The sequence below is a fragment of the Schistocerca gregaria genome, chromosome 5 (genome assembly GCF_023897955.1).
Source record: "Schistocerca gregaria isolate iqSchGreg1 chromosome 5, iqSchGreg1.2, whole genome shotgun sequence".
NCBI classification, from domain to species: domain Eukaryota; kingdom Metazoa; phylum Arthropoda; class Insecta; order Orthoptera; family Acrididae; genus Schistocerca; species Schistocerca gregaria.
In genome coordinates this window covers 168,172,159-168,197,956 of record NC_064924.1, presented here as the reverse complement: position 1 = coordinate 168,197,956, position 25,798 = coordinate 168,172,159, and the positions used below count along the sequence as shown (strand labels likewise).

At 38.5% G+C, this 25,798-nt stretch overlaps 1 protein-coding gene across 2 annotated transcripts in view; it reads left to right on the top strand.

Annotated features, from left to right (window-relative positions):
* Nucleotides 1–24,778, top strand: part of LOC126273371 (uncharacterized) — a 30,568-nt gene extending 5,790 nt beyond the window's left edge. For both annotated transcript variants that reach the window (XM_049976922.1, XM_049976921.1), the window contains exons 2-4: nucleotides 19,534–19,621; nucleotides 21,808–22,038; nucleotides 24,255–24,778. In XM_049976922.1, coding sequence (XP_049832879.1) covers nucleotides 19,534–19,621; nucleotides 21,808–22,038; nucleotides 24,255–24,371 — 436 coding nt within the window. In that variant the 3' untranslated portion in view covers nucleotides 24,372–24,778. The remainder of the gene's footprint in view (nucleotides 1–19,533; nucleotides 19,622–21,807; nucleotides 22,039–24,254) is intronic.
* The last annotated feature ends 1,020 nt before the right edge of the window (nucleotides 24,779–25,798 follow it).

Sequence of the window (25,798 nt, the reverse complement as noted above, 5' to 3'; positions counted from 1 at the left end):
CTCAGCTGACACCGAGTAGCCCATCACGTGCACTTCAAAAACACTTTCTGCAGCACAAAATAACTGCTTGCAGATAGAAAAGGAGGCGCAACATTAAAAATTATCATGTTATTTTGTATGGAGCAAAGTTTCTGCTCATTACCAAACACAAGCCTCTGATTTCCTTGTATGGTCCATTGCTCTAAGATACTGCATCCATATGCCCACCAGTTGCAGAAGTGGGCCCTCTTCATCATTAATTATTGCGATGACATTTGGTACTGGTTCACTGCCCAGCATTCTGTAATGCAGACATGCAATTGTGGTTGCCCACAGGATCCAATCTGGAGTTTGCATGACAGGAGGCACTAGTTTTCACATTGTGTGTTACCTTGGCATAGACAGCACTGGGTTTTCCTTTGACAGGGCAAAATGTTGTGGCCTCTGTGGCCGTCAACCTGATTTTTCCAGAAAATTGTTCTAGTATTCCATACGGGATGGGCTGAGTGTGCTCCTTTGGGAGCATATTCAGTGTGGCATATGTTTTTGCTGCTGCGGAATCAGCTCAGCTTTGTTTAGGGATTCTCATACTGGCCATGGTGGAGAAAAGCTGCATGTGGCACACTGGAATACGCCCCATTTGGTTGCCAATCAGCTGAGATATCGAATGTCTTCTGTGGGCCTTGCATGGCCTTTGCACAGAACCTTTCTGTGCCACTGCATCAGTTTTCTCCTTGGCCAGTAACCAAGCACCCTTGCGACTGTGTGCATGTCAAGTTTGTGAGCCCTTTTTTTTTTGCGAAGAAACTGGTTGTTGGTGGTCTATGCGTCATCCTCCATGAAGTCAACTGCAATTATTTGCACATTGTCAGTCATTTATTATATGATGGGCTCTTCCCAGATCCTCATCTCTGGTAACAATTGGCAATTGGCCCCATGAGAGCTTGAAGATTTTTGCATTTGTGATGGTATCCAGGATCTGACTATTCCCCTGTTTCACTCAGCTCCTAACTCAAAGGTAGAGGAATACGTGCAATGCTAGTTAATGTGTACTGTCCAGCAGAACATTGGCGTGAACATCACGTGAGCGGTCTCTGGGTCCATTGCACCCCAACTCACATGCTCTGGACCATCACAGCCCCCGATGTATTTCTCGCAGGACTGCAATTTGGCCCCGGTCCTTCATCTGGCAGCAGAGATGGCTGCCAGGTGCCATAGTTGGCCATAAAGGCCAGCATTTGTTTGTGGTGGATGTTGGTCAGGAGCTGACCCGTAATTCCAATTAGTTGCGCCCACGTCCTGTCGGACCATCAATGCCGCCATTTCTGAACCAAATGAGTGGCGGGATTAGTCTTTCAGGTGGGAGGCTTCCAATTGCAATAGTGTGCTGACACGCTAACATTCTCGGTGCAGCTTCTGCTGTCCTATCTTCAACTGTGGAATAGGGTACTGTCAGTCAGCTCTTATGAGTACTGAAACTGGGCGCACAGAATTTGAACAAGCGTCCTTCTTCCCCCACTTGCCATTGGATAAGGGCTTGCAGTGGCCTATGCCAGCAGATTCACCATTACCCTGGCCTTGGCAATCTTCTGTCCCTACAACAGAACCAGCTGCATCAGCATTGTCTTCATCAGTGGTCAGTATGCTGTATGAAAATCTTGTGCCCTCTCCAGTTATGTGCTGGAGGTTGTGGCACAGACCTGGCTATTTTCTGCCGGCCTTTACAAGAGGTTGGGATCACTGCAAAGAGATACTGAGATGGATGCAGATGAGGTGGCACTGTTATTGCATAGGAATAGTGCAGAATGCTGTCGTGGGTGCACTGACTCAGATGTTTGCTGGCTGGTGGCAGTAGGCCTGGACCGGCAGTTGTTACGTGGGTGCCAACTGCTTTGGACCTGGTCTTCACCTCCCAGCATGCTGTGCTCTCCATATGCGTAGTTTATTCTGTTACTCAAAGAACCATGTCGACCATTATGTAGAAAACTTAAAATATTAACTCTGCCATCTTTATACATATAAGAGATTATTATATTTTTGTACACCAGACATGAATTATTTGAGGAAAACCATTTTGTCCATTCGCATGATGCTAGAAACAAAGAAAATTTTATGCTCCCTATCAACTGCCTCCGACTGTATGCCCAGGGACCTCAATACATGGGCATGGAAATTTGTAATGGAATTAAGAGAACAAGTTGATGCAGATGAATTTAGGTTCACTTAAAAGAAAGCTATATGAGGTACTGACACTGAAGTGTTATTACTCTGTGGATGAATTCATACAGGACAAACTGGAAATTTGAGGTGGATACTGTGTGTTACACATTCCAAGAAATATCCTTATAGTGTTAGTATTTACTGTAGTGCTATTATTTATTAATGTAAAAATAATTGTAACTGTATTATAAAATTTTGACATGTCTCCTGTATGCAAACCAAATGGATTGCAAATGTACGTCATGAGATGAATAAAACACAATTCACACTTCATTGTGTTTGAGTCTCTCGATTGTGTTTGAACGCTCTGCTCCTTCGTAGATTGAATCAGATATCGAATTTCGTTCTCACTTCCCGGGCTCAGCTCCCTGGGCTTGTAGTCGAACCACCATCTGCTGGTATAGTAATATTTTAATATTTTGTGTTAATAGTGACAGTTCACAGCATTGTCATGGCTATGCAGATACAAATGAAGTAGTGCACAGAAAGAGTGTAATGTAGAGTATACGCCACAATCAGGCACAGAAAGCTTAGTTTATTCTCTGAGCTAGGAAAAAATGAAAGTTGAGTGTAACATACATGCTACATAAAGGCAGAGAAGGTTAATCAAAACCTCTAGAAAGTGGCCATCAAGATGTTTAGCAAATGTAGCAGGCAATGGCAATTTTGATTGTTTCTTCTAATATACCCCACTAATTTGCAATGTAAAACTATTTCTTCCTGACGAGAGAATTACTTTCCCATAATAGAGCCACCGTGTTCAACTTAATCTAATCTCTCTCTCACCCCCCCCCCCCCTCTCTCTCTCTCTCTCTCTCTCTCTCTCTCTCTCTCTCTCTCTCTCTCTCTCTCTCTCTCTCACACACACACACACACACACACACACACACACACACACACACACACACACACACACTGCAATTCAACATGTCATCTTTGCCCCTGAATATTACTTTGAGAAATGCTGTTTTGCTTATCGCTGTACTATTTATTAATGAAATTAAAACAATCATATCACGGACCAGTTCACTTCAGTTGCAACTTCTGGACAGTTTTTGTGAGCATGACTCTCGACTAGCTATCTGTTCAACCTTACACAACCTGCCTGACTACGTTGGCTGCTCCACAACCTGTGCCATCTTGATCCCAACCTCCTCCCTCCCTCCCTTCCCTGCCTTCTTCCTCCCCTAATCTGTTTCTCTGTGCTACATGTGCAGCAACTGTCTTTACAACACATCCGTCAATCTAGCATTCCTCTCCTGATCTCAATCTCTGCTAACCCCCCCATCTTGCATCCACTGTTGTCCCCATGTCCTCTACCCTACACCCCCCTTTTTACAGTTATACGCTCATCTCCACAGTCTCTCTCTTCCTCTGTTCTATCTCCCCCCCCCTCCTCCCCACAACTCTTCTCTCCCCTCCTCCCCACAACTTTTCTCTCCCCTCCTCCCTGAAAGTGTGCATCAATTACAATGCAACCAGTCAAGCTGTAGTGTAGGTTGGACCAATCCACTCCAACACTTCCTATTTCAGTCCTGTCATACAGTTATCCTATCCCATCAGAGGCCAGGCCACCTGTGACAGCAGCCATGTCATTTTTTAGCTTTGCTGAAATCATTAAACAACTTTTTATGTTGGTATGACTACCAACTAGTTGTCCAACAGGATGAACTGCCTCCTCCAAATTGTGACAAAGAGCAGAGTTGACCACCCTGTGGCACAACATGCAGCTGAAAATTACGTATTTTATTTCAATGGCTGCTTCACAACCTGTGCCATATTTATCTTCCCCTCCACAACCAGCTTTTCTGGACTCGGCAGATGGGAGTTATCTGTACAACATGTTACCCACTCCCGAAATTAACCTGGCCTTATCCTAAGGTAACCCTCCCCCTGCCTTTGCCCAATAGTTTCCACCCCCTCTGTCCTATCACCTTCACCCTACTCACGACACCCACCCTCTTTATGCATCACCATCTGACAATGCACCCACCTCATCTTTCCCCTTCCCTACTCCTCCCCTTTCACTCCACCTGCTTCGCCCCATCTCCCTACCCCATAGCCTCCAGACACTGTGCCTAGTGGCAGTCCCGTCATTCCACCTCCTAGTCCCCTCATGCTCCACCAGACAATGCTCTTTTTCCCCCGCCAAGTACCCTGCTATATTTTTCCTTTCCCCACACCCTCCAGATTACTGCTTCTGTTCAATATGGTAGTTGTATTCCAGTCTGAGCTGCTTGTGATGGAAGTTCTGTGCATGAAGTATGCTTCCGTGTGTGAATAAATGTGTTTGTGGCTTCCTTTTTCGGAGGGAGGCTTGGAGTGGAAGCAAAATGTGTAACAGTCTTTTCATTGTGTCTGTTTGCAACTAAACGTGTCATCTGTATGGTATCAGTCTGTCTTTCTCCTTATATTGTTGTAATGCTGATAGGTTTTTGTGTGTATGCGGGGTTAGGGGTAATACGTCAGAAACTACCAAGAAAGTTTGAGCCTTTTCTCGGTTCCTTAGTGAAAAACCTGCTCTGTTCCTTTACACACTGCCACCCATCTAACTTCAGAGTTGTTTATGTATCCACAAAAGAGGCAATGCTGCAGTGTAGTTTATATAGCCTTGAAGACTAAGAGGATTTGATAAATAGTTAAAGTTGTAATGGATCAGATGGATTTACGCCTTGTAATACGAGTTTCATTTGAACTCTATGGTAAGATGCCAGCAGTAGTGTCCCTGTGAAACAGATCCAACTAACAAGGAAAAATGCTGTTTACAACTGCATAAATGGTAACACTCACCATTCGCAGCAAATTTATGAGGTTAACAAATTTAATTTTTTCATTAAAATATTCATAGGAACATTATGAATGCAGTTTTCCTTTACTCTGGATCACGGTGAAATGCAGTTAGGCACATGATATTCAGCACTCTGATGATAGCAGCAGAGAAATATGATTTTCGATTCAAATTTCTAGCCAGTAGATTATTAATAACAGTAACTGAAAATGATAGAGGGGGAGGGGGAAGCGGGGGGGGGGGGGGGGATTGGCCATTGAAAACATGTCCATTAGATTTGCTTAAGCAGATGTTGCAGGCTTCATCGTGGCAGACATCAGTTTGCCAGATGAACTGAGAGATAAAAAAACCATTATGTCACTGAAAAGCAGTAACTCTTCTGTGTATTTAAACAAAAGTACTAAATTCTTATGGTGATGTACTAGTGCACTTTTGATTTACCTTTGAAAGCAACCAACGAGGTTTAATTCCTAAAAGACTAAAATAAGCAGTAGTAACACCCAACTATACAAGCAAGCAACCTCTAACTCTAGATCCCTCTCTTTCCTTCCTACATTTTCAGTTTTTTTAATTTTATTTATTTATATATTTTTTAATTTAGAAGTTAGCTCATAACATAATATTATATCACATTTATGACAACAACATTTAAACTGCATTTCAGTTCTACATCCATAATAGCTTTTCTACACACACAGCATTCTACACATTCACAAATTCCTTCATGGTAGATCTTAAGATGGGATCTTCTCATGAAATTTGAATCACCAGTTTTCTCCTCCAATTGCGAAAACATTCTGTTGGCACCCACCTACATAGGGAGAAATGATCATAACGATAAAATAAGAGAAATCAAGGCACGCATGGAAAAATTTAAGCACTCGTTTTTCCCGTGTGCCGTTCGAGAGTGGAATGGCAGAGAGACAGCATAAAGGTGGTTAATTGAATCCTCTGCCAGGCACTTCATTGTGAATAGCAAAGTAATCATGTAGAAGAAGAAAAATTACTGTTAGTACTTTCTGTGATTGCTCAGGCTTTAGATTGTTCAGATCAGGAAAATCTGCGAAAGTCGTGTCCAGTTTTTCTCCTCCATTTGTGTCAAACATAACATAGTGTTCCACCTGTAGTGGTCTCCATGACCTCAGGAGATTAAATTTTAACCTTTTTTTCTTGTTCTGCTATGTTACCTACCTAGTAACATTGATGATAGCTCTGCCTATGCAATACGGATGACTTATATTTCCTTTTCTCTACGTATACTTGAAATGAACCACAATTAATATCTTGGTCAGTTATAGAAAACATACTACCTATAATTATGATGCTGCTTTTTCAGTTATTTTATTTACTTAGTGTTCACATACAAGTGCACACTCCACGGGAATACATACATGTACACACACAAAAAAGGTTTAACCATACAATGTATTAAGATTTATTTTCCAAGTGTTTTTGTAGATATTGTACTAATAGGAGCATTTAATCTTATAATTCAGATATTTAGTTAATTTACAAAGGGCAAAGTCTGACAGTGATTCTTTTTTAAGTTACTGCTAAAATCACAATTTCTTGTCTGCTGAGCAGCATTTTGCAACAATTCTTATACTTCTTCCCCTCTCCCACAAAGATAGAGCATCATTGTCCCTTTAAATTCAGTATTGCATTTTTAGTGTTGAATTCTTAGCTGCACTATAAAAGCAGTCTGTATGCCAGTGCCTTTAAGATTTATTTGCATTGATGATCAGTTTTGCTTTTTGGTGCTATTATTTTTATTATCTGGTTTGCAGCTTTGGATTGTAACAATTTTCCCATTGTATTCTAGATTACAGGTATTTATGCTATTAACTGTTGATTTTTCTTTTGTTTTCCATGTGTTTGCATGTTAGTGTATCACAAAGGATGTATAAAAGGTGCTAAAGGAAAATAAGGTCAAGATTATCATCTCAAGGTGAGTACAGATTTAGGACTGCAGCACAAACATAATAATCACCGAGTAGTAAAGGCATTCTTTCATGAAGTATTATGTACCTACTTACTGATGAGAAATGTGGCATGCTGGACAAGTTGCAGATGATTTCTTTAACATTAGTTTTGGGGTATGAGTAACGTGACTTCTTGAAAAAATCAACAGTCCAAGAAACTTAGATGGTTACATATACTGTTTGTTATGAATAACTCTTCAAGTGCAAGTATTTATAGTTAAAATTATTGCTTCTGAGAAAGTTTATGCAACTAACGATGACAGGTGCATTGCATGGCATGGCATGGTGATATTTTTTTCGTGAATCTGCGTTAGGTCTGTTGTGTAGTGATCATGGTGGAAGAAACAGAGGACAATTATTGACCCAGTTTGCAGATGATGGTGATCTCTGTTATATGTTTTGTGACTTCTTTTATTTATGTCTTCATTAGTTTGTCTTCTTTTGGTTATTTTCAACTTCTTTAGCTTTATCTCTGTTCATACACAAGATTACCTGCTCTGTAGTTTAGTTTCCACTGCACCCTTACCTTGTTGTTGTTCTTGTTGTTGTCTTCAGTCCGGAGACTGGTTTGATGCAGCTCTCCGTGCTACTCTATCCTGTGCAAGCTTCTTCATCTCCCAGCATTTACTGCAACTTACATCCTTCTGAATCTGCTTACTGTATTCATCTCTTGGTCTCCCTCTACGATTTTTACCCTCCACACTGCCCTCCAATGCTAAATTTGTGATTCCTTGATGCCTCAGAACATGTCCTACCAACCGGTCCCTTCTTCTAGTCAAGTTGTGCCACAAACTCCTCTTCCCCCCAATCCTATTCAATACCTCCTCATTAGTTACATGATCTAACCACCTAATCTTCAACATTCTTCTGTAGCACCACATTTCAAAACCTTCTATTCTCTTCTTGTCCAAACTATTTATTGTCAGTGTATCACCTCCATACATGGCTACACTCCATACAAATACTTTCAGAAACGACTTCCTGACACTTAAATCTATACTCGATGTTAACAAATTTCTCTACTTCAGTAACGCTTTCCTTCCCATTGCCAGTCTACATTTTATATCCTCTCTACTTAGACTATCATCAGTTATTTTGCTCCCCAAATAGCAAAACTCCCTTACTACTTTAAGTGTCTCACTTCCTAATCTAATTCCCTCAGCATCACCCGACTTAATTCGACTACATTCCATTATCCTCGTTTTGCTTTTGTTGATGTTCATCTTATACCCTCCTTTCAAGACACTATCCATTCCGTTCAACTGCTTCCTTTTCATGTCCCTCGACTCTTATAACTGCCATCTGGTTTCTATACAAATTGTAAGTAGCCTTTTGCTCCCTGTTTTTTACCCCTGCCACCTTTAGAATTTGAATTTGAAAGAGAGTATTCCAGTCAACATTGTCAAAAGCTTTCTCTAAGTCTACAAATTCTAGAAATGTAGGTTTGCCTTTCCTCAATCTATTTTCTAAGATAAGTCGTAGGGTCAGTATTGCCTCACGTGTTCCAACATTTCTGCGGAATCCAAACTGATCTTCGCTGAGGTCAGCTTCTACCAGTTTTTCCATTCGTCTGTAAACAATTCGCGTTAGTATTTTGCAGCTGTGGCTTATTAAACTAATAGTTCGGTAATTTTCACATCTGTCAACACATGCTTTCTTTGGGATTGGAATTATTATATTCTTCTTGAAGTCTGAGGGTATTTCACCTGTTTCACACATCTTGCTCAGCAGATGGTAGAGTTTTGTTAGGACTGGCTCTCCCAAGGCCGTCAGCTGTTCCAATGGAATATTGTCCACTCCTGGGGCCTTGTTTCGACTCAGGTCCTTCAGTGCTCTGTCAAACTCTTATTGCAGTATTGTAGCTCCCATTTCATCTTCATCTACATCCTCTTCCATTTCCATAATATTGCCCTCAAGTACATCGCCCTTGTATTGATCATCTATATACTCCTTCCCCCTTTCTGCTTTCCCTTCTTTGCTTAGAACTGGGTTTCCATCTGAGCTCTGGATATTCATACAAGTGGCTCTCTTTTCTCCAAAGGTCACTTTGTCCTGTAGGCAGTATCTATCTTAACCCTAGTGAGATAGGACTCCACATCCTTACATTTGTCCTCTAGCCTTCCCTGCTTAGCCATTTTGCACTTCCTGTTGATCTCATTTTTGAGACGTTTGTATTCCCTTTTGCCTGCTTCATTTACTGCATTTTTGTATTTTCTCCTTTCATCAATTAAATTCAATATTTCTTCTGTTCCCCAAGGATTTCTATTAGCCCTCTTCTTTTTATCTACTTGATCCTCTGCTGCCTGCACTACTTCATCCCTCAAAGCTACCCATTCTTCTTCTACTGTATTTCTTTCCCCCATTCCTGCCAATTGTTCCCTTATGCTCTCCCTGAAACCCTGTACAACCTCTGGTTCTTTCAGTTTATCTAGGTCCCATCTCCTTAAATTCCCACCTTTTTGCAGTTTCTTCAGTTTTAATCTACAGTTCATAACCAATAGATTGTGGTCAGAGTCCACATCTGCCCCTGGAAATGTCCTACAATTTAAAACCTGGTTCCTAAGTCTCTGTCGTACCATTATATAATCTGATACCTTTTAGTATCTCCAGGATTCTTCCATGTATACAACCTTCTTTTATGATTCTTGAACCAACATCCTTACATGTCTCTGTGCAAAATTCTAACAGGCGGGTTCCTCTTTCATTTCTTAGCCCCAATCCATATTTACCTATTACGTTTCCTTCTCTCCCTTTTCCTACTACCGAATTCCAGTCACCCATAACTATTAAATTTTCATCACCCTTCACTATCTGAATAATTTGTTTTATTTCATCATATATTTCTTCAATTTCTTCGTCATCTGCAGAGCTAGTTGGCATATGAACTTGTACTACTGTAGTAGGTGTGGGCTTCGCATCTATCTTGGCCACAATAATGCGTTCACTATGCTGTTTGTAGTAGCTTACCCGCATTCCTATTTTCCTATTCATTATTAAAACTACTCCTGCATTACCACTACTTGATTTTGTGTTTATAACCCTGTAGTCACCTGATCAGAAGTCTTGTTCCTCCTGCCACCGAACTTCACTAATTCCCACTATATCTAACTTTAACCTATCCATTTCCCTTTTTAAATTTTCTAACCTACCTGCCCAATTAAGGGATCTGACATTCCACGCTCCGATACGTAGAACGCCAACTTTCTTTCTCCTCATAAAGACGTCCTCTTGAGTAGTCCCTGCTCGGAGATCTGAATAGGGGACTATTTTACCTCTGGAATATTTTACCCAAGAGGAGACCATCATCATTTAACCATACAGTAAAGCTGCATGCCCTCGGGAAAAATTACAGCTGTAGTTTCCTCTTGCTTACAGCCTTTCACAGTACCAGCACAGCAAGGCCGTTTTGGTTAGAATTGCAAGGCCAGATCAGTCAATCATCCAGACTGTTGGCCCTGCAACTACTGAAGAGGCTGCTGCCCCTCTTCAGGAACCACTCGTTTGTCTGGTCTCTCAACAGATACCTCACCGTTGTGGTTGTACCTACGGTACGGCCATCTGTATCGCTGAGGCACGCAAGCCTCCCCTCCAACGGCAAGGTGCATGGTTCATGGGGGTAGACCCTCACCTTAGGACTAATATATTACTTCTGTCTGTCACATTAAGTTTTCAGAATTTAAAGTCTTGCCTGTTGGTGACATTTCACTAATAACAACCCTTTCATCACCCCATGTTCTTGATCAGGGATATTTCCTACATAATACCTGAGTCTTCTCATTTACTCCAATCTGCTGCTCTCAAGTAAATTGAAAGCAGAGTTCTGTTTTGCATGTTTTGGGATATTTTATGGATGACATGATTTCAAAAATAGTTGACTTTAAAAATTTATATCAATGTTTCATTTATCAGGTATACTACCCATCATTGCTACTGTAGCACCATTTCCATTGATTCCATTATGATTATGAACAACACCAAAAAGGATGCATCTGTCTGCCCCCAGTCAGTGCTGGCTCCTGAACAGTTTGTTTCAGACATCATTCAGACAGGGACTATTTTTAATGCTTTATATTTTGAATGTAAGCTCCACAAACTTATTTTTTGGTCCATTTATCACAGCTGTTTAATGTAACTAAGGAAGAAATGTGTTTTTTCAAGTAAGCAGCTTTCATTCTAACTTACTAAGGTACATTTAGCTAATATATGTGCAAATAGTACTAAGCAATGTAGGACATTTTATTCTTAATATTGTGTACAGATTAATTCTTTGTAATTGGCTTCTCTTTTTTTAGATAATTCCTTGATGAAATCTGTGGCATAACACATATTTTGCAAAGATTTACAGGAATTTGAGGTAATGTGTGTGACTCATAAAAAATGTATATTCAGATCAATCTAAATTTTTTGATCACAGGAGTATAATATACACCCTCTTACATTCCCTCATGAGTAATTTAACTAGGTACATCTACAGTGTAGTCTGTAGCACCTTCTTACCGTATGACACCACTGACACATCAGGTCAACCCAATCCACAACAATATAACTGCAGTCAACAACACACAGAGATTAGCAAGACTGCATCCAATGCATTCACGTCTTGCTCAATGGCATCAAGAGGATATAGGTCAGGCGACTTGGGAGGTCACGCAAGCACTCATTGTTAACTGTTTCTCATGGAGCTGTCACCACTACGGTGGAATGGAGTATTGCATTGTCTTTGCCAAACTGTAGGCAAAGAAACAGATTCAACTGCTTGGGCAGTACATTCCTGTATCATTCACCAGAGAGATATAGTGTTATACCTATCAGCCGCCCATATATCATTTCCCCCACACAAGAATACCTCCACCACTTGTCTTAATAATGTCCTGTCAGCAAATGAGAGAGACAGCCTCCTGTGGTTTTTGACATACTCACATTTTGCCTTTGGTGTGCACTAATGTGTATAACTTATTAGTCCAGGAGACAATTGCAGATGCTTAGAATATTCACTAGCATTGTTTGTGCACCTATTCTAATCTCAGTGGCCTTTGTCATAGGTGGGCAGCGGTACACTGTAGGATAGTGTCATCTGCACCCCTCGAGTGATGATGTTGTAGTGGATGTAGAACTGCCTAGTGGTTGTTGTTGTCATCCAAACTGATTGGCGAGTGCTTTTATGTAATGGCAACTGATATCATTGGCAGTTGTTGCAGATGACTGTTTCTGCAAATCAGGGTACTCACAGCACATCTTTGATATGTGAAAATTCTTGTGTTTTCATAACCTTGGAGTTGGGATGTTCTGCATTGACAGTCCCTCCCTCACACCCCACCCCACCAACACAACAGCTATAAACATAACAGGAATGTGCTGTGTTTCATATTTCACATAAACAAATGAGCTATCAATAACATGTGCATAAGTGAAATAGCACCTGTGCGATCTTAATTGTGATTATATTATTCTTGATGTAAAATTAAATTGTAATCTAATTAAAATAAAGAAAAGAAGATGACGTGATGGTTTCACATCTATGAATCCCTCCAACTTTCTGGTTAAGCTGCTGTAGGAGTTAAGGAACATGACAGTCATAACTGTTGTAAATTTTTGCACCCAATAGATTGGAAATGTGCGCAGGATATACACCCCCACCTCCATGTGCAACACACACACACACACACACACACACACACACACACACACACACACACACACACACACACACACACACACAGAGAGAGAGAGAGAGAGAGAGAGAGAGAGAGAGAGAGAGAGAGAGAGAGAGAGAGAGACAGGTTTGAGCAGTGATCTTAGCTGCAGTGGATGGTGGGGAATTGGAAGGAGTGTTCTTAAGGGATATGGATGTGGAGAGGGAACAGTGTGGGTGTAATCAGGATAGATTATGGAGGGGTGGACTATGTAGGTGCAAACAGGGTAGGTCAGGGAGCTGCTAGGGCAGAAACAAGGAAACAGATGGATGGAAGAGCATCTAGAATGGAAGAAAGAGGTAATGATAAGTTTCAGAAGGTAATGAAGGGTGGAGCAGAAAACTAACAGAGATAGTGAGAGGTTTGCATGTGGGCAAGACTGTGATGTGGGGTGAGAACAGAGGAGAGAGGGATGGTTGCATTTGGTGAACAGGTACTAGTGGAGACTGAGACTAGGCTGACTGTACGAGTGAAATATTATGTTGCCAGAACAATTTCCAAGCTTGTGTAGGGAAAGTGGAATGCCATCTAGACTGCTTGGAAATTTAACAGTTACCTGTCTTTTTACGTGCCTATCCACTACTCATCACCTTTTTGTTTGATGGATAATGACCTATCTTCATAAACTTGTTGTTGTTGTTGTTGTTGTTGTTGTTGTTGTTCTCTTCAGTCTGAAGAGTGGTTTGATACAACTCTCCATGCTAGTCTATCCTGTGCAGGTTGTTTCATTGCTGCCTAACTATTGCAACTATACACTTCCCTCTGTAACCATACTGACTACCCCTTGAGGCCTTAGGATGTGTTCTGTCAACGAGTCCCTTCTTTTAATCAGGTTGTGCCATAGCATTCTTTTCTCCATAGTTCAATTCAGTCACAAGAAGTCATGAATACTGTCAACAGGGGATCTCGAGTTGATTCCATATTTCTAGATTTCAAGAAGGCTTTTGACACTGTTCATCATAAGTAGCTTCTGATGTTTTCTCCACTGGTGGGCACAAGTAAACAGCCCAGGTATAGAGAACTAACAAAAGTTGATCAAGTACAGTTTCCACTAAAATATTCTCCACAGTGAAACAAAAGAAGGGGTGGTTCTTCAATAAGTGAACTTCCAGTAAGTGAAGCAAAAGAAGTGATGGCTCATAAACAATGGAGTCACTTAGGATTCTAAATTAAGTTCCAGGATACTTGAAAAGAGTCACACACTTAAATGAAAATCTTAAATTCTTAGCAGCTTCACATTAAAAACAGTAATTTAAGTTTCCATAATCACACTCTACAATGAGCAGAGTCTTAAAGTCCTAATAACTCTAAGTTAAAATGGAAAAATAAGTTTCTCACTTCAAGTTTAAAACCGAAGTCCAAATACAAATTTAAATCAAGATAAATAAAGAGTTGTAAACTCTCATGATGTACTTCACTGAAGTTCTATTGAGAGAGGACAGTAATTGAATATTTAGGTATGACAAGGATAGAAACTTCCAGCCTGACACTATCTTGTCAGCTAGATGAACAATAGTACAATTATATGAAGTCCCAATGAACATGTCACTGATCTTTTAAGAATCCCAGCTGAGAATTCGGCGCGCTCTCCAGAAGTCGATGATCCAGTCCTTGGTGCGGTGCAATGGAGATCTTCAGGCTGCTGGTTGCAACAGAACTGATCTCCAGAGATCATGCCCTGGCCTAAATGGCTGTATCATTTTGTGATATGTGTGGGCCTATTTTTGGTGTGTGGTGTGGAAGATGCATGAAGAGGTGTGATTTGCCAATGACCTCTTCCATCCCCGTGTACGTTGCCTGATGACCTGGTCGGAGTGCTGCTGATTTCCTCTGTTGGGTCTGGCCACGAAGATGTGGGGCTGCAAAGTTCCGTGTCATATGCACTGTAGGGACTGACCTCGCTGCATCGTGTATGATGAATAAGTTGTGCATGGTGCTGACAGCACTTGATGTGTAGGGCACCATTGTAGCTTCTAACCAAATTGTATGTCTATGGAGTATCGTCAGTTGTGTGGCTGGATTCATGATTTCTTGTCAAAAAGATCACAGTTTGTAGTAACTGACAGGATATTATGTAGTGAAACAGAAGTGATACTTTAGGTTCCCCAAGTACTAATAAAATTCAGTTAAATTTCAGTTTCATGATAAATGATATAAATTTAAAGGTAATAGTTTCAACTGAATACCGAGGTATTACAATTACAAAAAATTAAAGTGGAACCATCATGTAGAAAATGTGGGGATGGTGAACCAAAGACTGTGTTTATTGGCAGAACGCTTAGAAGATGCAATAAATCTGCTAAAGAGACTTCCTACATTATACTTGTCCATTCTCTTATGAAATTTTGCTGTGCAGTATGGAATCATTACCAGATAAGAAAGTGAAGGGCATTGAAAAAGTTCAAAGGAGGGCAGCTCATTGTGCATTATCATGAAATTGGGAAAAGAATCATGAATATGATAAACAACTTGTGGTGGCAGTCTTTAAAATAAAAGTATGTGTCATTGCAGCAAAATCCTTTAACAAAATTTCATTCACCTACTTTCTCCTCTGTATGCGAAACTATTTTATTGTCTCGCATCTACATAGGGAGAAATGACCACCATAATAAAATTAATTGGAGCTTGCATGAAAATATTTACATTTTCATTTTTCCTACACGTTATTTGAGAATGGGGCATTAACTGGTTCCATGAACGCTTTGACAAACATTTAAGTGCGAGTATCAGAATAATGATGTAAAATTAGATGTGCCTCATCAGTAGTAGAATTTTCTGCAGTTGTTATTATTGTTGTTGTTGTTATTATTATTATTATTATTATTATTATTATTAGCACCACAGTTCCTCTCTTCTTCAACCATCATCAGTTTTTTTCTGCTAATATAACAACTCTCACTCCTGCTTATAGCGTCTTACTTCTTAATATAATTCTTTTAGCATCACATAACTTAATTTTACTCTATTCCATTACACTTGTTTCTCTTCTGTTGATGTTCATCTTCTAACTTGTAGTTAAGACATTGTCCATTCCATCTGACAGAACTACAAAGTCATCAGGAAACATCAAAGTTTTTATTTCTGGTTGTTTCCATATTTCTCCTTTGTTTCCTTTACTGCTTGCTTAGTGTACAGATTGAGTAATGTGGAGTAGACTAAAACTGTGTCTCACTACCTTCCCAACTACTGCTTCCCTTTCACAACCTTTGCCTCTTTTTAATTGCCCAGGTACAAGCTGCATAATAAAACCATTCTCTGTATTTTATCCCTGTTACCTTCAGTATTTCATAGTGTATTCCAGACATTGTCAGATCAGTTTCACCTCACATGCTGCTATGTTTCCCCAGAAGCCAAACTGATCGTCCCTAACTTTAGCTTATATCAGTCTATCCATGCTTGTGTAAATAATTTGCTTCATTCTTTTGCAACCGTGATGTATTAAACTGATTATTGTGTCATATTCAAATCTCTAAGCACTTTCTCTCATTTGGACTGGAATTATAACATTTATCTTAAAGTCTGAGGGTTTGTCACCTGTTTTATATTTCTTGGATACTAGGTGGAATAGTTTTGTCATGGTCTGTTCTCCCAAGCATCTCAGTAATTTTGAGATAGTGTTGTTTACTCCAGATACCTTGTTTCAGTTTAGAAATTTCAGTTTTCTGTCAAATTCCTCATACTTTATAACGTCTGCAGTGTCATCTTCATCCTCTTCCCTTTCCATAATATTGTCTTCAAATTTCTTTCCTTTGTGTAGCCTGTCTATATATTCCTTCCACATTTCAGACTTCCTCTGCTTAGTAATTGATTGCCATCAAAGCTTGATATTCCCACAGATGGTTCTCATTCCTTGAAAAGTTTAAGTCTTCTGATATCTATTTTGCCCTTAGTCATTCATAATTTTTCATATTTGTGTTTGTCTTTTACCTATGCCTGCATTGCCATATTTCACTTTGTGAATCTCATTTTTTAGCTGCTTGTATCTTGTTTGGCCTAATTAACTATCTGTGTTATGTGTTTTGCTTTCATAAATTACATTCAGTATCTCGTGTTATCCAAGGATTTTTACTGGGTCTTGTCTTATTGCTTATTTGATCCTCTGGTGTGTTCACAGGTTTTTATCTCAAAGCCACCCATTAGTCTTCTGTTGTATATCTTTCCCTTGTTTCAGTCTAAGTTTGCCACATGCACCCTCCAAAACATTCAACAACTCTGGTTGTTTCAATATGACTGGACCATATCTCCTTAATTTAGTACCCGTCAGCAATTTATTTAGTTTTAATTTGCAATTTATAATCAATAAATAATGGCCAGAGTCCACATCTGCCACTGGAAATGTTCTGGAATTTAAAATCATATGTCCATCTGCAACTGTCTGGAGTCTCCAGTCTCTTCCATATACACAACCTTTTTTCATGGTTCTTGCACCAAATGTTTGCAGTGATTAAACTGAGCTCTGTGCAAAGTTCTATTAGGCAGTTTACTTTTTCATTCCTTTCCTTCAGTCCAAATTCTCATAGTATGTTTCATTCTCTTCCTTTTTCTACTATCAAATGTCACTCACCCATCTTGATTAAATTATCATCTTCTTTAACAGTCCAAATAATTTTCATTATCCCATCATGTATTGTTTCAATCTCTCCATCTGCGGAGCTGTGGTACAATTGGCGGGAGAGGATACCTGACAGTTGACAGTGTTGTTGCCAGCTTTCAGCTGTGAAGCACCGATGGTTGCTGGCCATTGGAAATATCAGGGGTCTTCTCTTGCTTAAATCAACCACAGCAATCAGGCACTTTAACTGTATCTTGTATGCAGTTTATGTATCTGAAAGGCATAATTTATTGTCCTGTATGTAGAGAAGCATGTGATTTCTTCTTTGTTGTAAAGGGTGACAGCTCTGTGATGTCTACTTAATTTTAGAGTTTAGTTTCAGGTTTTAACTTTGACATTTAAGTGCATGAGAATGACCAAAATGCTTGGAGGTGAGGACTCTAGGTAATTTTCCTGATAACCTATCATCAAGTAAACTAAATATAACTGTCACTGCTGAGCAGCATAGAACTTCAATATAATGTTCAGAATTATTAATCCACTCTTTTCCTCGTGTACATCAAACTTGGCCCCATTCAAAAGTTATCGTTCTCAACATACTCATGCTCAGTAAATACCTTTTCTCTCTCCTCTTCTGCTAAACTAAAGAACTGCAGCATAAAATTACTTCATTTAAATATTAGTAATATTTTTCAGTACTTTTTAATGGAATATGGAATAATATTTCCAGCTCTCTTTCTACTTCCTTGTTAGTAGAAAATTGTAAAACATCTCTAAAACATTAGAACAGATACATGGAGCACACAGGGACAGTGCATAAACATCAATGAGTGTTGGGTCTCAGCATGTGGTGGCTAGCGATGAGCTGTATGTGGTAGTGTGGCCCATCTTCTAAGTCATTCACAGTCTCCCGCATTCACCTGTAACTTGATAGGGAAAGAATACTATTTTTGTAGTAACATGATACACGCATACTGTGAAACATAACACACTTTATTAAATTATCTTTATGCGTGTGTTACACTGTTGATGACAGGCAGTGAGTGCCGCTAATAATCTCAAGACACTACAATAGTAGAAAATTCTAAATAAAATTGTGAACGTAAGTTGATGCCTTGCGTAGTCTCAGCTGAAAAATTAATGCAATATAGTTAAATAAATTGGTATTATAATATTTATTTGGAATTAATTTTATCATGTAGGAAGATGTATAAAGGGTAGTCAAATGAAAACAAGACAGATGGGAAAAAGTAAGTAAAATATTTATAAATTCAAAAATAATCAACACAACTGTTAATACATTTATTCCACTGTGAGACAAGATGATTAATGGCTTCATGGAAAAATGTTTGCCTTTCCCACAGAGCTGTGGCTGCTCTCAGGTGTGCACCTCTTCATCTGAAGCAAATTGATGGCCACAAATCTCTATCCTCAGATCTAAAAAATATGTAAATCGCATAGGGAGAGATGTGGACTGTGTGGAGGATGCGTAAGGACTTCCCCTGAAAAACTTCTGCAACTTACTCGAAATGACCTTGGCAACCTGTGAGCCTGCCCACATTTTGCAAAGGTTGTTTTGAGTATAAAAAAGTTTCTCATCAGGCTGTGAAGCCCAAGGGATGTCTACCAGCTTCTGTGTCATTATCTGCCTTATGGCTCATATTGATGCAGTGTAGCGGGGCATGGGGTCAGTATGCCTCTCTCCTGGCTGTTTTCAGAATTTCCAGGCTGTGGAGCCACTATTGTTTGGTCAAGCAGCTCCTCAATGTCATCACGAGGCTGAGTGAACCCCGACCAATACTCCCAATGAGGAAATTTCTTGCAGTACTGGGAATCAAACCCTGGTCCTCCAAATGGCAGCCATCTACTCTGACCACTCAGCTTCAGAGGCAGGCTGTTTTGATGCTGTGGAAGTTTTGAGTATGCTGAGAAGTCCTTCCACATTCTATATACAGTTCTAATCTCTCTCCATGAAGAAAGACATCCACAGTTGTTGATTTCATTTAGCTGCAGATGTGCATGCGTCAGTACAATCACGGTTCTGTAGGCAATCGCAAATGTTTTTCCATGAAGGCATTGACCATCTTGTCTCACAGTGGTATAAATGTATTAACAGTCATTATGACAGCTGCTTTTGAAACAGTAAACAGTTTCTTGTTTTCATTTGACTACCCCTTATAGTAACAGTATCACATAAATTTTGAAAAATGTTTTTTAAGTATTGTGTGAATCTCTCTAGATTCAATATTGAGATGTGTTTTCTATGTGTTCAGATGGGTTGTAAACCAAAGTTATTTATAAAATTTTAACTTTTTTCAGCTTTGAATACAACCCAAAATCAGTAGATGCTGCCGAAAACAATGTGGAACATTTTCAGAATTTTGCAGATCAAGGTGAAATACCAAAAGTGAGTATTTTGTGGTGGATGACACAGTAATACTCAGTTATACATTTCTAGACCATAATATGAGTTTATCTGTATTTTTTGAATGGTCTGGTAGAATTTGAACAATAATTAAGAGTGGATAGTCAATTTAATTTGTTTGCAAATTACTTATTTCATCATTAGATTGTGCGTAATGTCATTTATAATGGATTGACAGTGTTGTGACTGGGTTACTTTCAATGTAGGTTTATAATCAGGATATTGATTTCTTAGATTTTAAAGATAAAAAAGCAACTCTCAGCAGATAGTAACTTCTGAGTCACAAGGAACACTCTTTGGTTCCAAGTTTTTGCAAACTTCCATGATCAGGTGATTCAAAACATTAAAATTTGATTAATTTGAGGCTGTTTTTGCATTTGAAACATTGAAATAGAAGAATGGAAGAAGATGAGCATATTAAGAAGGATGGAGGTAATGAACAGACAGACAGTAAAAATACTAATTGTAATAGTTTGCTGAAGTATGTACAACAGTTTCCTCTATCTGTAATGACCTTCATTGCTTTTAGTGACAATGCAGGGAGTCAGAACAAGAACAAAAACATCAGTATGTTGTGGATGTATACCATGAAGCACATCTCACTGAAGACTACTGGCCACAAGTTCCTCACTTCAAGCCACTCCTGTATGGTTCCTAAGACTATCGTCAATGATGACACGAATGTTGAGTCCATTGACTTAACACAGTCAAACCTAAGATGCCCAATCTCAGAGATAATACAATTGATTGTGCTGTTACCACCTGCCATATCAACAGAGAAATATGAGAATATGCAGCAGTTAATACCATTTGTGCCTCAAATTTACCATCCTACATTTGCAAATATCAAGCACAAATCAAAAACATCTGTTTCCAAACAATACAGTAGATCACCAGCAAGTGGATGGCCAAGTGCACAATCTACTAATGTGGTGCCTTCTGATGATGCTATATGGGACTCAGATTATACATTATGGTTACAAAGCTTTTTGCAACGAAATCTTTGCATAAAAATTTCTCGGTTCACTTGCTGCATCAGATTTGGATAAAAGTTCAGGATTTGATAATATCCTCCATCATCTTCATCAGGGACCAAAACTGACAAAGCTAATGGAGGATATCATCAAAAGCTGGGAATTTTATCGGAATTTGGCATGAGAAGTGAACCGAGAAACTTTTATACCGAAATAGACATTTCCTGTAATAAAATCAAATAGGGGTCTTTGTATATGTATGACCTAAGACTTTCCTTGGATATTTGTGTTTCTGCATGTAACAACATTGTTTATTCATTTGCATTATCCTCCCCATTATACGTATAATCAATAAAAGTTATTTGTATCGATTAATGTAATACATGAAACTGGGGCAAAATATTGTATAACATTGTTGTGGTTCATTTTATACCCAATATTAATGAGGTTCAAAGGAATGCAAGTGGTGTCCTTAGAGGCAGAGGGGTGTAACTGCTACTGGGAAAAACATTACTGAGCACAACATTCTAAATTTAATTCATTTATATTGTATGTGTGTAGCTTTATTAATAATCACTCCATGTGATGGTTATTGTAGACAGTGAAAAAAAATAGACATAAATTCTAATTTAGATACAAACTTTGGAACTCATTTACTCAGAATCATGATTTTGTCACTTACACTTTTTTGCTTTTAATGACCTCAAATATTTTCATCATTATAGCCACAATAGGTCATCTAATATAAATTAGTCTTTCAAACTTATGTATCAAGTGCTACTTTAATTGCATTATGGAAGCAACATGAATGATCTTTTGTCGGGCACATGCTTTTAATCTGCCAGGAAGTTTCAAGAATCAAGATATCAGTCTTAGTCTATGTTAACCTGGCAACTATATTGTACCTTATTTTATTGGTGACAAACAAAAAAACAATTTTACTTTATTTAAGTATCCTTTAAAATAATTAAAAGTATTAAAAACTGAACGTATATCACCATGCTTTGCTATTTGACAGAAAGTGAAGCAAGCAATATTCATAATGTGATACTCAAAATAGCATTGTAATGTTAAACTGAATTATTTTTCAGAACTGCCTACTTATTTGAATAATTTTTAAACAAGGTTTTATTGCTATAGGTATGCAAATGAAATATTCAGTGGTGTGGTTCAATAACCTATACTTTATTTCAGGATGCTCCTCTGAGAGCCAAAGTGTTGAATTTGTTAGAAGCTGCCGCAACCCACAGCACAGAAGCGCATAAAACAGGTGGCACCTATGGTAATGAGGATTGTCACTATTTTCTGGACATAGATGTAGCTGTCCTTGGCACAGATCCCGAAAGTTATGCAGAGTATGCGAGTCTCATTCGCAAAGAATATGAATTTTTACCAGACAATACATACAAAAGTTTGCGACTGAAGGTATGAATTATTCACTGTATATAATTCCTTTTTTGTCATTCACAGTTCATATTTCATTGCCTTTTGTGGCAAGTATGTTTTCTCAGTTAACAAAATACGTTAAATACTTGTATGTGGCTTAAAAGGTACAGAAAAGCAGGTGATATTCATATTTACTATCAGTATGGGTGACAACTTAGCCAGTAACAACTTAGATATCTCAATATGAACAATCGGGATTTAGGAATGTTAGTTTTCCTTCGGAGATGAGGCAGGAATAATGAATGGTTGCTGAATAGCAGTCTTTAGGCCCTATACCTCATACAGTTCTATTGACAACTTAGTAGTTCTCAAAATGTTTGACATAAATAATAAGTGGTTGAGTACTGGCGAATCATCTACTAATCTCTATCTTCCTCTGCATTTTGGTGAAATAAGTCTTTCTAGTATTCCAGCAGGGATGTGCATAGGGCAAGTGTGACTCAAAAAGTGTAAACCATGTGATGAGGAAGTAGCTCTACATTTTGGGGATGGAACTGACAGAAGAGAAGCGTTCCAAATAGGGACATAAATATTAAAAATACTTGTTCACAAATGATGATATGTCATATTGAAAGCTCTATTTACTAAGAAACTATCCTGAGGCTACCAGAATGAAACCATGGGTTACTAAAGGCATCACAATATCCTGTAGGACGAAAAAGGAATTTTCTTCATCATCATGGTTAACTGAAAATCCTGTAAAAAGTAGTGCTGTAGAGTATATTGTATTGTTTTAAAATGAGTTTTTAAATCTTCAAAACCCTATACACCATATATTAAATAAACAACTCCTGACAACAATGGAGAAATGCCTGGGGGTTTTAAAAGGCAAACTGGGACAAGAATAGTGTGTGATCCTAATAAAGAAATAAGTTGTTGCTGTATAGTACAAAGCTGACACAGTTTCAAATGTCAGCAATTATTTTATTGACAGTATGAGAAAAAATTACTGTAAGGGTATTGTACAGGAGGCCATAGATCTTCCAGAGAAGTCAGGTTGCAATAAAATAATTCTACTGCACATAACTACTCTAAAATTCTGTTCCCTCCATGTTTCATGGTTCTGTTTGTAGACCAAATTGGGGTGTATTATACCAGTACTTCAGAAATTATTTAAATAGGTTTATTTCACAAATTTTATACTAACATAATTTACACACATTTCCTCATACTTCTTAGCTATACATATGTCTTTAAATGTTAATTAACCACATCCTTTTAGAACAGTATTTAAGCATAATTTGTTACTCTGTACATGTAAACAATAAAATCTTGTATCTTATCTTAAATAACTTTCAAATTATATAATGCTAGATAAGATCAAATACATTCTTTGAATCTGGAAGCTTAGTAATGTAACCCTCTGACTGCTTTAAACATGTTTGCTATTTGCCTTGTTGTCACTGCATCATTATCAGTAATCTGCCTGTTCACTTGCTAAATGCCTTGTGCTTCGTCTGCTGCCTGTAGTTCTGTTATACACCCAGCCTGCCCTGCTCTGTCGTGAATATTTCGTGGAGTACCTATCAGTGATTCCTTCTATTGCTCGTAGTTTAATCAATGCTGATACAACATAAGTACAATAAATGTGTAAGTTATTCAGTTGTTTAAACTTTCTGACTTCAAAGCTTCTTTGCAGATGAATTTGGATGCAAACTCACAGTACTGTTAAAACTATTTTATCACCTAAGAATTACATATTTCCAGTATTATTCAACACAATTTTAGTAGTCTATGATGAAAGTGACAGTCTTTAGATTCATCTAAGTACTTATCGTGTTTTTACTCATCAGAATGTTCTATTACATAATTTACAGGTCAAGAGGTGAAATACAGGTTTCTCTTACTGAATATCTGTTACTGCATACCACCATGAAATACAGTCTTTGTAATTTCCTATTGCTGCATGACAAGGCCATTTTGCCTAACATTATGAGTCCAGGTCTGCCAGCCATCCAGGCTGTTGTTCCTCCATCTATTGGAAACAGTTTTTTATAATTCAGAAATAACACATTTTCTTACTTTGGAGTTACGGTTGCACCTTTAACTGTTATCGATTACCGATAACAGTACCATTGCAAGCCTGTTCGCAGAAATTATATATATTAGGAGTGTGTCCTGAAATGTTAATAATATACTCATTTGTTCCTAATTAAATATGATTATATTGCTAATAGCACTTTTACTATTTCTAGATTCTGCAGAGTTTCTTGCTGATCCCAAATATATATGCCACAAAGGAGTTTCGTGAAAAATTTGAAGCACAGGCAAAGGAAAATATTCGTAAAGAGGTTGAAAACTTGAAAAGCTGAGCATATTGTTAAAGAAATGTGTGTGCTATTTCTCATGTTGTTAAAAGTATCCCTTAGTTTTCTAAATAACAAGATATCTGGGAAATAGAATATATACAGTTGAGTATATATCTTTTGTATTGAACTAGAGATGTAATGTTGCTTTGTTATTCTAAACAATTATTAGTTTCTTTGGTCAATGTAAAATAAAAATTAATCATTATGAAGAAAAAAGAAAGTAACAAAAGACTGCTATAATGTGACATTTATAGTTAATAGACATTTTCTCCAAATATTTGCAGTCTATTAACTGAGTTTATATCATACCTCTCTATACAACTTGTCATTGAACAGTGTTTGTGAAAAACTTATACAGAATGTCATTATCATTTAGAGTATGCTTAATAAAAAAGGAAAGAAAACACTGATTTTGATCATGTCATTGATGACATTTATTCTTAAATGGCCCCTCTCTTGTAAGTATTTATATCCATCCAATCCATCTCCAAATCTTAGTGAAAGTTTCTAATTAATTAAATTGTGTTTGTTATTACTGTTAATAGAAAACTTTGTGAATGTTGATGTCGACTTGGATGACTGTATCACTTCCTATGTCCACATCAGACCTACCAACAATTCTTCAACTGTCACAGCTGGAAGCAGTCCCTCTCCAAATATACTAAGGGTCTCACTGAAGTTTTCACAGTCTGAAATTACCTTGCAAACCTTGTCCAGAAATAGATCTTCCACACCTTGTCTCCCCAGTTACTTACCCTCCTCCATATACCCACTGTCCACTCACAAAGAAGTGTTCCTCCCATAACTGACTTCTATGCAGGACTGGAGCAACTGAATCATTTCCTCTGCATGGGTTTTGACTACCTCTCATTGTTCCCTGAAATGAGCAATATCCTACCCACCATCCTCCCCACCACTCACACAATGGTATTATGCCATCCACTCAACCTGCACAATATCCTTGTCCATCCTTACTCAACCTCTGTCCCAACCCCTTGCCTCATGGCTCATATGCCTGCAATAGACTTAGATGAAAGACACGTTCTGTACATACTCCCACTATCACATACTCCAGTCGTGTCTCAGGTATCTCCTAGCCCACCAAAGATAGGCCACCTCTGAAAGTAGTCATGTGATCTACCAGCTTAGCTGCAACATTGTGCTGTATTTCACATGGGCATGACAACTAACAGTTTGTCTGTGTGCATGAGTGGCAACCATCAAACTGTGTCCAAGAGATAGCTGGACTACACAGTTGTTAGGCATGCTGCCCAACTCAGTATGCTTCACTTTGACAACTGCTACACAGCCAGTGCCATGTAGATTCTTCCACCCAGCACCTGATTGTCTGAACTGTGCATGTGGGAACTCTCCCCACAACATATCATTAGTTCCCATATCTCCTTAGGTCCCACCCTCCACTAACACCT